At 41.6% G+C, this 16,520-nt stretch overlaps 1 protein-coding gene across 1 annotated transcript in view; it reads right to left on the bottom strand.

The window, feature by feature from the left end:
* dock1 (dedicator of cytokinesis 1) overlaps nt 1-16,520 on the bottom strand; it is a 207,049-nt gene that overhangs the window by 30,461 nt on the left and 160,068 nt on the right. The window contains exons 33-41 of the mRNA XM_030773766.1: nt 13,701-13,759; nt 11,359-11,507; nt 10,000-10,085; nt 9,281-9,437; nt 7,435-7,475; nt 6,298-6,388; nt 4,298-4,417; nt 1,465-1,554; nt 787-891 (exon numbers count right to left, since the gene is read on the bottom strand). Of these exons, the coding sequence (XP_030629626.1) occupies nt 787-891; nt 1,465-1,554; nt 4,298-4,417; nt 6,298-6,388; nt 7,435-7,475; nt 9,281-9,437; nt 10,000-10,085; nt 11,359-11,507; nt 13,701-13,759 (898 nt within the window). The remainder of the gene's footprint in view (nt 1-786; nt 892-1,464; nt 1,555-4,297; nt 4,418-6,297; nt 6,389-7,434; nt 7,476-9,280; nt 9,438-9,999; nt 10,086-11,358; nt 11,508-13,700; nt 13,760-16,520) is intronic.

Genomic DNA, 16,520 nt, shown 5'->3' with positions numbered 1-16,520 from the left:
GATGATATGAATGTGCAATGTTCAATATAAAGAGAATTTCTGGAAACAGTGTTGAGATCAGAAAGAGAACTTTGAAGTCTATCTGAGGAATGAATTTAAGAGAGAGAAATTGTATTTGATTATACTGTCATAAAAAAGCACAAAATGACCATGGTACCAAGCACAAGTTTACAACACAAAAAACCCAGAAATATTCTTGATGAAAACATTTGAGTGGTCATAACTGCCATTTCTGTAAGCAACCAAATGCTAATAGAATAGGTGAAAGACTTCTCAGTGAGCAGCGAATTTCGACAAATGACACATCTGTAAAGTGCTTGAAAGTGTTTTCTGATGAGCAGTGTGTCTGGGCCCAGAATAAAGCTAATGTCAAAACTATCATCGGTGCTTAAGTGAGAGATTCTTCACCTTCTACTGATCACACCTAATTTAGTTTCCACGCAAATATTTCCATGACCTCCAACAACAACAGAGAACCAGATGCTGTCACAAAAGGCAGACCCTCCAATGTGTCAACGGCTAGCCTTTCACACCAAGAAATCCTCAGGTTGTTTATCCTCTACTTAGGGGGGGGGGGGGGGGGGGGGGGGGGGGGACGTCCATTTTCTGTGTGTTTCTGGCTTGTCTGCTTAGTGAGTTTTCACAGGCTAACATGGGCATATATTGACGCGTGCAGCAGGGGACTGTGGCTCTGCTTGTAAACGAATTGATTGGTGGTGTTTGTTGTCTGTAAATGATGAAAGTAAAAAGGGGGTGGGAGGGGTGAGGTCGTATCGTGTAACTCACCCTGAGGAAGGACGGGAAGCCCATTCCATAATAACCCACGGCAAAGTAGTCGGACTTGGGCCGGATCACCTTCACTATGTTCTCGTAGAACTGGGCCTGCTTTCTCTGCAGAGAGAGGGGAACAAACGTTCTTTCACTGCCACACCACTAAAAATGCATTTTACTGCTCATTTCACTTTTACGCTATTCTCATGCTATTTTACCATCTCAAATATCTCATAACCTTATCATATTTTCATTTACTACACTAATAAAGTAAAGCACAGATTCATCAGCAGATGTAGAATGAGTAATGCTGCTGTATCTACCCACAGTCAGTGAATATCTGAGACTAATTTCTGGAATATTATCATTTATCTACATTCTATATTGCATATTAATGCCATTGAAGTTATTAAAATTAAATATTTTTATTACATCAGTACGGAGGATTAAGACTGAATTCTTATTCAGTAGTGTTCTGAGTCAGCAGCATTTATGTATTAAAACCATACAAACATTCATATAAATGCTACGCCATGGATACAAAATGTGTTCAAATTTTACATAGCTATTTTTATGATGGAGTCTTCTCATATGATCTAATGATGGGGATCTAAGTTGAGATCTGTCATACTTGTGAGTGACACAGGAAAAGGTGCGGATTCATTCGGTGAATGAAGAAAAGCGCTGACGTACCAGTGATGCGCTGAGCTGTTCAAAATCAAACATTTCATTCTCATACTGCTCCGCTAGCTCTTTGCCCAAAACAATCGCCTCCTCCCACATCTGGAAAACAGCACAGAGACATAAAAACAAAGCCTCGCCAAACTGCAAATCAACACAAATCTGTGTGTGCGCCACAGGTCAAATGGTGGCATTATCTCTTTAATGACCGCTGGATGAGTGTGGGGGGATGTGAGTGTGTCTCTGTGTGTGTAATCGTTTTTCCTAACTTAGGAGGACATTTTGCTGAAAGCACACTAGTCTACTGGGAACACCTTGTCAAACACCTTGTCAAACTGGGGTCGAAATCATAGTTCATAGTTCCCACAAATTTTTTTTGTTTGTTTTTTTTAAAGATATACTGTTGTTTTTAGTAAAACTAAAAGTGTTAAATGGTCAGGGTTAGGTGGTTATTCCTTACTTTTGCCATAATGGAAGTCAATGGAGGGTCCACAGAATCTAACATACAAAGTGTGTGTGTGTGTATTGGCATCAACTCTTGAAGACATGGCATGTAATATACTGTATCTGGTCAGCATAGCTGTCATTGTACAATAGCACCACTGCAATCATGAGAAAAATCAGTAAATTAAAAGATAAGGTAACAACTAATGACAACTGTGTTCTGTACTGTGGCCTGAATAGTTTGAAGCATGAACAAAAACACGTACGAAAGTCTATTTGAAACTGTCACTAATAATAAATGAAGCCTCCTTCTGATAGCATATCTAGTAGTGCAAACCAAATAAATAAACAAACACAACACAGTTTTCATATTACACAGAAAAAACACATCCTGAGGGTAAAGTGAGAGAATGACATTGGTTATCAATGCCTTCGTTTCATTGATAGTGAAAAAGCAGGCACCGTTTCAGAGATAACACACACGCAAGCCCACTCTGTGCCACATATAAATTACACACAGCTCTGCTTATTAACAATTCAGCTACTGCAAAGGCAAACGCTTGCCAGCAGCAAATGAATAAGCAATTGCTTCCATCTGTAAAAAAAAAAAAAAAAAAAAAGAAAAAAAAAGAAAAAAAGAAAAAGAGGAAGAAGGGGAAAAAAGAGAAGGGTGTTGAATAATACAATAAAAATCACATTGTAATATTAAGCCGTATATTCTGAATGGTAATTAATTTTAACCAATTCATAAATGTCTCTTCAGACAGAGGGGTGTATTAGCAGAGAACAAATTGAGTCTCCATGGGAGCCAAGAGCAACAGTCCATGTTCCAGTGTAGTCTGGCAGGCTCCAATGGGGAGAGGTCAGGACCCTGGCTAGGGAAACCCTAACAGAAGTGAGGAATAACTGTAGCCCATCTGGACTGTAGAGACTATAGTCCTGAATGGTTCGTATCATCATGGGCCACTGAGCTTGATCGTCGATTTAAGGACCTTCTATAATCGAAATATCTCCACACAAACAGCCATGCAGTTTATACAATGGACTGCCTGTTAAGCAGGAACATCTGACCCATATGAGTGCACAAAAACAAATAGGAAATCCATTCGCACTGATATATGTTTACCCATTCTCTAAAATTCAGCGGAAGTGAAGTCTTAAGACTGCACCTTCCCGGTGAGGATCTCTGAAGCACAACACACACAATCAGGAACCATTTCCTCGACCTGCTGATCCACAGGGCTAGGTAAACAGCCACGGATACACCGTCATCTCTGACTGTCCCTGTAAGATCTTCAAAATCTCTCACTATGGAGAGAGCTTAGTCCTCTAGTACCAAGGCTTCTGCAGAAGGCAGCTTAGAGTCTTCAGACCACAGCTTACACAGAAGGAAGTCAAGAGCCCACAGACTACAGGAGTAGAGAGAAAAACTTTACAGCTACACTAAATAACCACACAAAACCACTACATTGTCGACTTCACGCATTCAGGATGTTACCAAGACCGTACTTACTGTCCTAGTTTTAACAGATGTGTTGATGATGTCTAGATTGGGGAACATTGCACAGGAAGTCACCTTGGTGGGCCCATGTTACAGCTATCAGAGTGATTCTAGCGGAAGTCTCTGCTGAGGGCGTCTATAATTGCCCACTGATATGAATGCACGCTATTAGCATAATGGTATTTTTACTGCACCACTCTTTTGTCTCAATTGAACTGGTTCACATCTGGCTGTCACATGACTGAAAATGCTGGGAAAGGGGACAGCAGTGGAAATGGACTATTAATGAAGCAGTGGACCTACAGTTCAAATACACTACTGCCTCTATGACTCAAGTTTGACTCCAGCATGGATACAGTGGCCAAGTGATTTCTTTTGCTCTTAGAGAGACTATCTCAGAGAGGGAGGGCTTTTTGGACATGGGAGCGGGGGTGGGGGGTTACCAACTTAACTGAAATCTCCCACAAAACATTGTATGTGAAACACATAGAGCTCTATTACTGTGTCAATATATGGCAACAGACCAGTACTGATACAGTACCAAAAGATGAACAGACATCGTTCATTGCTCATTCGTCACCACTGAGGCTACAATTTATGTGTTGCACTTTTTATGCCACAATAAAATCTGTTTGTAACAAAACCAATATGAACTCTGGGGTGAATGAATTATAACTATGATTGACATTACAATAAGTCATTGCTGGGTTAATTCAAAATGGAATCTTGTGCAGTTTGTGTTAACACCAATGCAGAGTACTCAGTGATGACTGAAATGTTGCGACATTTTCCAAATAAGTGGTAGAGAATTCCTACAACTGCTTCAGGTTCATGAAGAGTTCCAAAGATGGCTTGTTAGCACAGTGCTAATGGGGTGCTTATTTTCTCTGCAGTGGTTACCTTGCCCTTGTCAAAGTAGTTGATGATCTCTTGGTAGAGTTGGTCCTTGAGTTGACCTTGAGTTGTAGCCTGGTAACCATCCCTTTGGGTAAGGTGTGCTGCACAAGCCTCATCAGACCACTGTAAAACATATAGAACACACTGCTGAACAATATCTTACACACACTTCACCTCACACTGATACACAGGTTTTTTTCATTCGTGCATAAAAGCATGTCCACAGTAATTACACAGAGACATTCACATAAATGAAACAAAAAAAACCCCAAAAACAGTTTAATATTTGCAGTTGAGCAGGAACTGTGGGTCCCATATTGCAGGACAATGTCACTCAGAAATATGCAGCGCCTGGGTCTGCACAGGTAGCTGTTTCATTAGTGACAGAGGAACAGCCTATCCCAAAGAGTACCAAAAATACTACATAAGATAATACTAATATCTACACAGCAACATTATGATATTCATCCTGCTACAGTTTTCACAAACAAATGAGAATTAAAAAACAGCTACAGAGAAGATTAAAAGGTTCTCTTTTTGTTTGTTTTTCCTGATGACCCCTATATTGTAGTGCTTCAGTGGCTCGAACACGCACAGAATAATGAGCATTCTGAGTGGCTGATCAAGGTCAGCTGATCTACAAATGGTCATTCTGATTGGCTCTGCTGCACTGTACTCCTTAAGGGTCTATCAGAGTAGATTCATTACTCTGCAAATGTAATTGACAATTCATAATGTTGTGCGTAACTCAGTGTGCGTGTGTGTGTTTTGTGGAGGGCAATCAGTCATACTGAATACAACATACATTTAAGACAGCCTGACATCAATCTATTTGTGCCTGTGCATGTCTGTATTCTTCTCCAGAGCGAAAGAGCTACACCGCACTGTTAATGGCTTAAAGCTAAAAAGCACTCTAATGAGCTGAATACCACCAAATAAACTAAAAGCTTTTACATTTGGAGAAATCTCATCAATATATTGCCTTGTGCGACCAAAAAAGAATGCCAATAAACTACTAAAGATAAAAACATCAAGGCGGCCAGGGCAAGTACCTCAGAAAAGTGGTAAACTCATTAATGTGCTACCCAACTGGTAGCGCTTTTTCATTGGGAGCTTCTATATTTCATTTTGACATAGTATTAGTTCTCTCCTTCTCAACATGTATGCACTTCTCGTAAGTCACTCTGAATGAGAGTCGGCCAAACAAATCAAAACTGCAAATCGTATATTGTATTTTCTGGATGTCCTTTCAAGAGGCTTAGATTCAAGATAGCTATGTTAATTGTCAGCAAGATGACTTAAAACATTAACAGTCAAACAAAGGCAGGGGATCCAAAAGACTGCCTGAATAAGAGAAAATAATACAAGAATGACCGGCCCAGGCACAACACAGTTTGTCCTCATAGAGAGACTACCACAGTGAGTACTGGATAAGAAAGGGTTTTGCAAACCGTGAAGGGGTAGGGGGGTTGGGGTGTGGATATTGATCTGATTTTATGGTATAATAATCTTTGTTTCTACCAGAGCACCACACAGTTTTTTTTGGAAATGCCACAGCTGGCAAAAGTGTGCTCAAATTAATGAAGTAATCACATGAGAGAGCAGTCCTAGTACAAACGTGCTCTGCTCTGCACGGACTCCTGTGGGGAACAGTGCAGCTTCACTCAGTTATTTCCCATACTCAGGAGTGAGGAGGAAATGGTGTGTTTTCTAGCATGACTGATCATTCACTGTGTGTCTAAGCCAGCAATGTGATAAATGCCTCTGACCTTGTCTGTGTGTGTGTGTCTGTGTTGGTACCATGTGCAGAGAGTTTGTATTCCAAAGGGCCAGAGGCAATAATATCAGACAGCATTTTACACACACACACACACACACACACACACACACACACACAAAAACCAGGGGTGTATGAGAGCTGATTAAGAGTGTGTGTGTATGTGTATGTGTGTGTATGTATGTGTATGTATGTGTATGTGTGTGTATGTGTGTGTGTATTTTACCTTGAGGAGTTTGGCGTGGAGTAGCAGTGTGTAGGCTGCTTCTGTATAATTATCACACTCTTTGTGTAGGTCACACAGCTTGTACAGATACCTGGGTGACACATACAGGAACATAACAATTTACCACATTTTCAAACATTCATACAGATATATCCATGCTACACCAAAACACATCCATACCTCACATTAACAAACTATCACACTACCCAATATTCTTTACAATGTGTTAAAATAAAACTATACATCTCAAACATACTGCTTTACAGTCAACCAGTTCTTTCAAATGGTTTTATCCAATACCACAGAGCGAGGCAACAGAAAAGATTCTCACTCTCCCACATTCTTTCCTATTAATATGTTAACACCTATAGCAAGATCAAGCAACACCATGGTGCATATATTCACACAGGCAAGCTTCCCTCTTCATCTGTATGTATCCTTACCATATCACCAAGAGATTACACAACAAATGTCTATCAGATTATTTTAGCATCAATATACTAAACATATGTCACCCTACCACTGTTTATTCTATATGACTGTCAGACAATCTGTCTGTAACTACTGTCCAGAACATTTGGTTTTAGTACTGGCTGTACACGCCACACTCCCTTCATTGACTGGTAATCAAACAGCTGATTAAGTGAATCAGGTGTGGCAGTAAACAGTTATTGTTAATTGTCAGGAACGGTTGTGTACACAGCAATATCTAAAACCGAATTATCAGACTAAATGGGAAAACCAACGCAGCAGACTTTGAAGCAATGCTAAGGGCTCACAGAGTCTCCTTTAACCATATGTCTGGAGTCATCAAACAAAGTTTAAGCAAACTCCTGAATAAGACAGGCAAGAGGTGGCAAAGTCTGAATGAAAGATAATATACTTTACAACTTTACAATGTGCATAGCTACACTGCCTGAGTGGATATGTTTGCCAAGAAAAAAAACAAAAAAGTACACACACACACACACACACACACACACACACACACACACACACACACACACACGTATATCTCAAACTTTTTTTTCCTCTCAATACATCAAACTTTAAATTTTGTGATACCATTGAGGAAGGAGCTGAGGGAAATGAGAAATAACAGAGCAGATTATGATACAGGCCATGGAAGTTACTCACCTGATGTACATCTCCTCTCGCTCAATCTCTTTGTAGAAATTCTATAAAAAAGAGTGAGAGAGAGTCTTAGGTAACTCTGAATATTGATGATATTAAGTTCTTGCACATGAATACGTTACAGGACATTCCCCTGAAGAATGCAGTAGCGGCTCTGCGTTCGTAGCTGAAATAAAATGGGTTTTTGTAATAACATAGTCACAGTCCTATTTCTTTACATAGCTCAATCGCAAGGCTTTGCCTCAATAGCACTCCTATGATCAAGGGCTCACTTCCTCCACTAGCAGGAACTTCAATAACTGTAGCTTATTCAGCCAACTAGTCATATGCATGTATCTTTCTATCATAAAATCTACATTTTTTTTGGCTTGAGGTGAGGGGGGTGGCATATGAAATCAGAAGGCTATGTCTGATAATGTCATGTCTAGACAGGGAGTGCGTCAATTAATACAAGTTTGTATTCTGACGTCCTCATGTCCTCAGAGGAACTATTCCAGGCGGGGACGCTGTCAAGATTCGCAGGCGACTTTTAAAAATGATGATATGGAGATTACCTGACAAAACACAGATTATCTAAAATGATGCAGCATGAAGTCAGACACACAGCCTTGTATGAGTGATGAACAAAATAATAATAAAAAAGGCCTCATCGTATTAAATCAATCAAATGCTTAAAAATTTCATGATTTATTTATGACTAAAACGCCGTGTTCACTAATGCAGGATGATCTTTGAGACTTGGCAGATAAAGATGTCTTGGGATAGGGTTTAAGATTACTCCACTGACACAGAAAAGGAAACAAACAAAAAATTTTTGGTCAAAGTGGTTGGCAGGCCGCTGGAGATAGCCAGACTGGGTGGACTGGGTGTGAGAGCGTAGGCCCTGTGTAGCGTGCGGAGGGGCTGGGACGCAGTCCTAGCTCTGGGTTGGCTGCTCGACATGAAGAGCTGATAAACGGGTGGCGGAGAAGAGCGGCCGTTTAAGGTGTATTGACATTTCTCATTCTCTGTGCTGAAATGTCAGGGTTAGCCAGAGCTTTTTGGGGGGAATGAACTCCACCGTGATCACGGGTTAATGGATTCACAAACCAAAGCTGACTGTTTCACACCGGCATTGTGTGCAGGCGTGTAAAATGGTATTTCGAGTTCCCTTATCGCTACTCAGACAGAATCAATGTTGTCTCTTTCTTGAAATATTGTTGAGCTGTCACACCCCCTCCCCAACTCCCATTCCTTTTGTGAAGTATCATTTTTTTGTTGATGGATTTATCACGTGGTGACAGGCGCTTGCTTGTAATGCTGAACTGCACCTATTGCGATATTTATAGTGCCGTAGAAACTGAATAAATAATTAAGGTTTAATGATTTGTGTATTCTGAGTTGAGAGGGTTATGTTATGTTAAACAGCTATGTTTATCTATATCACAGCGTGTCTGGTTGTGTGTCTATACAAAATACAATTCCATAAGTTTCCATCAAAGCCAGAGCATCTTTACTCAATCAAGTGCAGAACCCCCCCCCCCCCCAAAAAAAACAGAACGCATCAGAGCTACTTGCTCCGAGACATGTATTGGCTCCTCCATTACACCAAGTTCATCAAACACATTTTCACTCTCTAAAGAAATAAAAAACCACAATTACAACACAATGAACTTGAGCATCGGGAAAGAAAAAAGAGCAAATTTCTCTTTTGTGCTCTGTGTGCGCGCGTTGTGCACATGTCTATGTGTGTGTAGACGAGAAGCGGGAGAAAGTGTTTTTTTTCCCATCAAATATGTGTCTATTTCCCTCTCTACCTCTATGCGTGTGTGTGTGTGTGTGTGTGTGTGTGTGTGTGTGTGTTTCTTACCAGCACGTTAACGGTGCAGCTCATGCGGTTCTCTTTGTTCTCGTCGTGCATGATGGTACGGTAATCGAGCAGTCTCTCCAGCAGACGGACCACCAACGTGACAAAGTTCTCTCCGCTCTTGGCCAGGTACTTGTGTTTCCTGCAGTGTTCCAACAGACTGAAACCCCACAGGGAAAGACAGAAGGGGGGTATGAAATTAACACAGCATGACACAACACCATCGCACTCTCTGCGGGTTTTCCACTTTCAACAACATTCACATACCAAGGGATACGTGCACATGAAAACATTCATTCAGCTTCCTGCCATTTATTCAGTCTCAACCCCTTTCCCTCCTCCACTCCTCATTGGCAATTTTTAACTGGCCTCTGTTTTCTTTTCTCCTTTCTTCATTAAATCCAAGTCCAAGAATATATGCCGATAACAGCCATTGTCCTAAAGTCTTAAGTGCATTTTCTGCTCAGCGGTCATTTAAGAGCATTTGAGCTATGCTAGGCTAAAGTCCCCAGTGACCTTCAGGTGAAGGCTACTGAATACAACATATGTAATGCGCTGTATGTTTCTGGTTACACTGAAAATCTAAACATCAGCATTAGCAATGAGGTGAGGTGCAGGGATCTGGGCCCAGTCAGGTATGTACACACACGCACAGACACACGCATGAAGACACGCATTCCTGTGCATGCACACACACAGACAGAGAAATTTTCAACACTTACATTTTCTGGAAGAGAATTTTGTACTGCTCATCTCCCCTGCCCCCCTCCACCTCGTGATCAAGCTTGGTGATAATCTCGTTCTCAAACTGCAATTAGAGGGAGCAGGCGTGGATAATCAGTGTGGCTAATTTTTCATTTCATTAGCGTTCTCTCACTCCCTCTCTTTTGCCCCCCCCCCACCTCTCCCTCTCTCTATCTCTCCCTCTCTCTCTGTATAATCATCTTTTATCAAGCACCAAGACAGCGAGCTCATCTTCATCTGTTTATTAACACTCACCGACTTCTCTTTATCAGCAAAGAATTGGTCATGGATGGAAAAAGTGAGACAGACAGAAATGAGGGGAGAGAGAGGAGGGGAGACAGAGACAGACAGACAGGTAGACAGGCAGGCAGACAGAGTGAGACAGAGAAAGAAAGTGAATATGAAATGACAGCTATTCTCTCAGAACATTTTGTTTCTTCAAACTTTCTCCCAGACACAGTGATACAAAGACCATGATTATAAATTATGACTTTGTAAAAAAATATTCGGCCTGTGCCTCTGAATCCACTGAAATCTGGAAAATTACTGCCAACCCTCTGGGTTGCTGGTGTTTTTTGAACAAAACACGCTGTCCATCATAAAATGTTTCTAAAAGGCCTTATAAATGAGTCCAATGGACCACCTCATGTGAAGTGCAGCCTTAGTATTCTTGATCCTGAGCCAAATGCTTACACGCTGTGTTTCTATATCAGCAGAAAACCGCACCATTATTTCTCTCGTCCTTTGTCATTACACTCATTAAAGCGGATAATGGTATAATTGATACTCTCAGACAGAGGGGATGTCTGCTGTCTGCATCTGCGTTTACTGCAAATGAAGCACCACTGCCCTCACTCTGCCCTGCTTTCTCTGCATTATATCCATGGCAACCATAAAAAAAAAAAAAAAAACACACACACACTAAAGCAATAGAACTGAGCTAGGATCCCGATGATCTAAATGACAAAATTGACATAAATGTTAATTCATGTTTGTGCTTTTTATCAGTTGTCAAAATGCCAGTGTAATTACATGACTACATCAGTGAATTTCAATCTGTGTGAGAGCAAAAAAGGTCACAGTGAATGTTTCAGACTTAAGAGTTAACATGACCGCTGAGGCTTGGCCACAGTTTACCTCTGAGAAACTATATGACTTCACACAGAAACCATATAACTAATCCTCCTCATGTGGTTACAATGCAAATCCATTTTACAGTGTCTGTATCTCCAAATGACAAGTGTGACTGGCTTTTATGTCTTGACTCAACGGTGCCCATGGGTAGCCCAGCTGTGGTCGGAGTAAAAAAACAATACAAACTACGAAAACAAACCAACCCTCTGGAAACTGCGGGTGAAGTGGAATTCGCACTGCATCATGTCGAAGAAGATTGGGATGGTGGCTTTCCGCAACTCGATTTCCGGCACCAGGGTCATCTCCAGGATGGGACCCACCATCTCGGGAATGAATCTGATCTTGTGTGGACCTACAGGAAAACACAGAATAGCCTTCCTGATCAGTGTATCTTAAAATGAGGTTAATTCAGAGGACTTCAGCAACACACAAGGACAAGTACAGGCCAGCAAAAGCAAACGCTGTTAAACACTACGCTCACAGCACATGTAGGCGTCAGTGATCAGGCTCTTTCCAGTATGACATGTATGTAAAAGTAACAGGCACTGGGAGTGAAAAGAACAAGACTGACAGCAGGTTGGGAAAATGAATCTGCTTAATGTGGCCTTAAACACAAACCCAGACTGCTCAAGGACTGCTGAAGGTGTGGGTGACCCAGTATGACCCTAAGGTTAAACCTGTGACTCGCACCTCTCCCTGCAGGCTACCAGTGTGACGAGGGGTCGAGCAGAAGACAAAACACCTGCTGTAAAATCGACCGTTTAAGGTGGTGTCGGATTACAGAGGCACCGCGGTAAGATGAAACACGCTGGGCCATTTGGATTCTGTTAGGAGTCAACTCTCATCTACAACATGAAAGGGGTATTAACCCTTTGTATCAAACTGAAATGGATTGGCTGGTGAATGCCTTTCAGAGGACTTTTAATCAAATACCGTCTTCACAGTTCAGCCTGTTTACAATACTAAGCCGTTATGGTCAAACCCGTTAAAACGTCAGACTGGTTGAGTCTGGCACCATGCATGTGCTTATGATGTCCTCAAACAAGTGTACTCCTATTTCATTAGGAACATCTTCAGAGATAAAATCAAAAGGTCTTGTGTCTCGAGTATAAATGAAAACAAACAAAAAACAAAAAACAAAACTCCCTTGAAAACCAGATATCACTGGCTGTCATTGGTTTCTTTCCAGCACTTAAGAGAAGATGTGGACAGTCATTAAACGGACACCTCAGTCATGAAAAAGGTACATCTGAATAACATCTCTGAGTGTGTTTTTATCCATAGCTCTCATGGTGTAGGCATAAAGGTATAGAATACTGTGTCCTGGCTTAGCTAAACTAACAGCTCACAGTTAGAATACAGGTCAGACACACAGCAGTATTGGTCTCCTTAACTCCCACAGAACCATTATCTGGGGAGGACAATTGGCATGGCTTTTACTCTTGGCTTGAGTCTTAACAATTGTTCAGCATTAACTTTGATGAGGTTAGCTCCCTCTTCTAATGAGTTTGCGAAGTGTCCCCCTGCCCCAAAAAACAAAGAACAAAACAACACACAAAAAACGACAACAACAACAACAAAAAAACAAACACAGACATTTTTCTTGGCTTGTTCTCATAAGAGAGAGCAGCTTTTGCTGTATATTTTCTGTTCCACTAATGTATTCTGTGTATTGTTATTGAAAGTACAGAATTACATTTTGGGCAAACCAGGCTGTTGTTCAATGTAAAGTTTAATCAGTGGGGTGAGAAGACAATGCTTAGGATGAGGAGTGTGAGGAGTGCATTACTGCTGGTGTGTTAAAGAGTTCTTGGAATATTTCTGAACACAAGATGCAAATCTTCTGTCTGTCATGTTATACGTCAAGACTAAGAAATTCTGACAACTTCCACAAATAGAGAGACAAAGCTTGCGCAGGGAGGGAAGGAGGGAGAGAGGGGCGGGTGGGGCTGGGGTGCGTGACTCGTCTCTGTTCCAAAACAGAGCATCTTAATTAGAGTTATGTGTTCTAACACGGAGAGGTGACAGAGGCTGGGATTTTTCCCACAGACTTGGGAAAAAGGCAGACAAACAGACTGCCAAACACGTCTGACTGGAGCTCACAGAGCTTAAGCTCCGCAAACCAAACTAACACCAATCAACACTACTATTTTTGTACGAATCCCTGCCTTTCTAATTCTAGAACGGGTAATGACTGTGAGCAAACGCAGCCAACTCAAAGTGCAAAATAGTCCTGTGAGTTTTATGCGACTTCCTGATGTTTTGAAACAAGCAGGTGTAGTTTCAGGTTGAAATGCACTACAGATTAATTGTCAAAATCAAATCATCATATGGTGAACTGAACTTGCACTAGAAACAACAACACTGGAAAAGGAAACAAATATGTACTCACTTTATCCATTTAAAAAAAAATCCATTTCTATGAGAAACATATTTTGTTTACTATTGAAACATCTCCTGCTTAAAAATGACATAAATTCAAGTATGTTTATGATTGATCCTGATTTCAGAGAGATTTGTTCACACTTCTGTCAAAATAACTCACCAAGATTATACCACATATCCCTGATCTCAAAGCCAATCTGTCGCCTCATGTCCTGATACCTGTAAGAGAGAGGGAAAGAGAGGGAGGGGGAGAGAGAGAGGGAGAGAGAGAGAGAGAGAGAGAGAGAGAGTATCACATTTTTGGTCATATGCTTTTCTTCCAAAGAAATCTAGATCATATTTAATCAGTGCATTTGGGTGGATTTTCATGTGAAAGAACACGCAAACAAACCCAAAAGAAAAAAAAACCAAATGATTTGGAAAGAGGAAAGGCGTTGCAGATATTCAGGCACTTTGTTTTGGTTTGCGAGAAATTAACCGATGAGATCCAAAATAACTAACTAAATAAATAACTAAAAAATAAAAGTCTAGGTCAAAGAGTAATCTGTGAAAAAGCAGGAGACAGTGAAGGACCAGAGTGAGTGGGTAGCAGCAGGCTCCTGTCAGAGTGGGGGAGGGGAGAGTCAGCATCTGCACCACCAGTAAAAAGAAAAGCATAATCACAGTGGGGACAGAGGCCCTTATCACAAAACCCACGTATTCAGGGAGAACGCAGATCACAAGAGCGAAATCTATAGACGTGCGTTAAAGACGACCGACGACACTGAGTACACTGCTACCTGACACACAGGTTTCTCACTGACAGAACCCACCAACCAAAGCACAGCCTACTGAAAGAGCTGCTAATGCTAATGACATGACGGATTCAGGTAGTTTTGAGTACAGTTCAGGTAGTTATGAAAAACGTTTTTGATAATAAAACCCAAGCGTTTGATGGAGGGGGCGGGTATCTGATGTGCTGACAAATGTCAAGGTGAAAGGTATAATGAGCCGCATGTCAAAACAGGAGAATCCTCCTCTTACAGTCGGAAATGAAAGCATTAATGTGCAAAGGAAACTTTGCCAGACAGTTTTTGACTGACGGAATCTTCTATAACTCCTCATTAACTGCCATCCAGGGTGACTGCGAGGCTCTGACATTTCCCAGGGCCTTGAGCATGTTACCGAATTCTAATGCCCTATTGACTGATCTGCCGATACTCGTCGAAGGGCCGTAATTTATAATGACGTTGTTCAATAAATCATTAAAACACCACTAACGGCCACAGCAACAACAAAAACAACAACAACAACAAAAACCGACACTCTGTCTCGTTACGTGGTCCAGCATGCTCATGTACTCCAGACTAATGTGAGAAGTCTCAGTGAAGACGGAGTTCCCCTTGTACAAGAGGCTGAGAAAAGACGGGGACAGAGGTAAGGCACATTGCGTTCTGGTGTCTCTCAAGCCTTTTAAAGCAGCAGAACAGTACATTTCAAAGATAAATGCTTAACATGGGAGAGCTATCATCAACAGTCGCAACGGGTACAAAACACCAGGGGAAAGCAAATCAATCCAGTCCTCTATCCTGGACACAACAGGAGTGCCTTCGCACCATGCCATTAACAAATAATTACTTGGAAAGACACCTAGCGATGCGAGCTACGCTGTGTCTTTCCATCTTTCTCTCTCTCTCTGTCTCCCCATGATGCTTGTCATTTTCTTCTGGTTTGCTTGAAACTTTAATTTGCAGCATGTTGTCCGTCTCCGAAGAGACGGGGGAGCGTTGAGTCGTCATGCTGTTATGCAGGCATGGCTGAAGTCAGTCAGGCTGTTATGCAGGCATGGCTGAAGTCAATCAGGCACAAGGAGGGGGCGGTCAGTCAGGTGACCTGTCTGCCTCGTCTGCCGACACAAACCAGTCAGCTACATGGGAGGCTCTGTCACACCAGGACAGAGAAAAGGTTAAACAACAGTTAAACCTTCTTTTAAGAGACACTGTTGGAAGAACGGGCGAGAGAATATCAACATCTATCAGCTTGTAGTCTCCTTCCCTTCTGTAGCAGTAGAGACCATGCTACCTGACACATCAACACATAATCAGAGGAAGAGACAGAGAGAATGAGAGAGAGAAAGAAAGAGAGAGAAAGAAAGAGAGAGAGAGAGAGACAGAGAGAGAGACAGAGAGGGAGGGAGAGAGAGAGAGAGAGAGAGAGAGAGAGAGAGAGAAAGAGAGAGAGAAAGAGAGAGAGAGCGCAGGAGATAGACAATGGGCTGAACCTTTCATATATTAAATGTGTCAATCAAAAAAAAGTTGGTCTCCGTTACATCAGTAACTACTGATCAACACCCCATGTCATCTTTTCTCTGCATGTGAAATCTCTTGATTAGAGGCCTCAATGGAGACGCCAGAGTAAACAACAAATTAAAAGTTCATTAGCGCACAGAGTCAAACAGTTTCAGAAGTTTTGATGTGTAAACATAATTAACCTAACTGTCATTTCGACCACATAACCGACTGTCTGCTGTCCTCTCCGTCTGTGCTGATCTCTGTGAGGCCTGTATCAGGCCAGTACATTGGAATCCTCTGTATTTGTGCCAATATCACTTCTCTCATAGGCTGCATGCAAATGGGTTGAGTTTAATCAGAGCACGGCTGCTTTAGCACGGCACAACTGCACAGAGGGGGATGCTGGGAAGGGCCACACAGCCCACGTACTGCACCCTCGGCGCTCTCCCTCCCTCTCTCTCTCTTTGCTTTCCTCTGGCTTCACAGCAAAACACACGATTAGATAGAATATAACTGAGAGAGCTCAGACTCGTGAGCTTGAAAAAATGGGAGGAGATAGAGAGAGAGAGAGAAATCTTCTTCTGGAAACTAAGATACACAGACAGATTTAAACAAAATTGGATGGAGAAAGAGAAAATGATCCAGAAAATTAAACTCCTATCCTCTTAGCTCAGAGACCTGTCTCTCATTGTCTTTTAACAGCAGCTTGA

Source organism: Chanos chanos, chromosome 5 (genome assembly GCF_902362185.1).
Source record: "Chanos chanos chromosome 5, fChaCha1.1, whole genome shotgun sequence".
Taxonomy (NCBI): Eukaryota; Metazoa; Chordata; class Actinopteri; order Gonorynchiformes; family Chanidae; genus Chanos; species Chanos chanos.
Note: the sequence above shows the minus strand (reverse complement) of the source record. Positions and strands in the feature narration are given on the sequence as shown.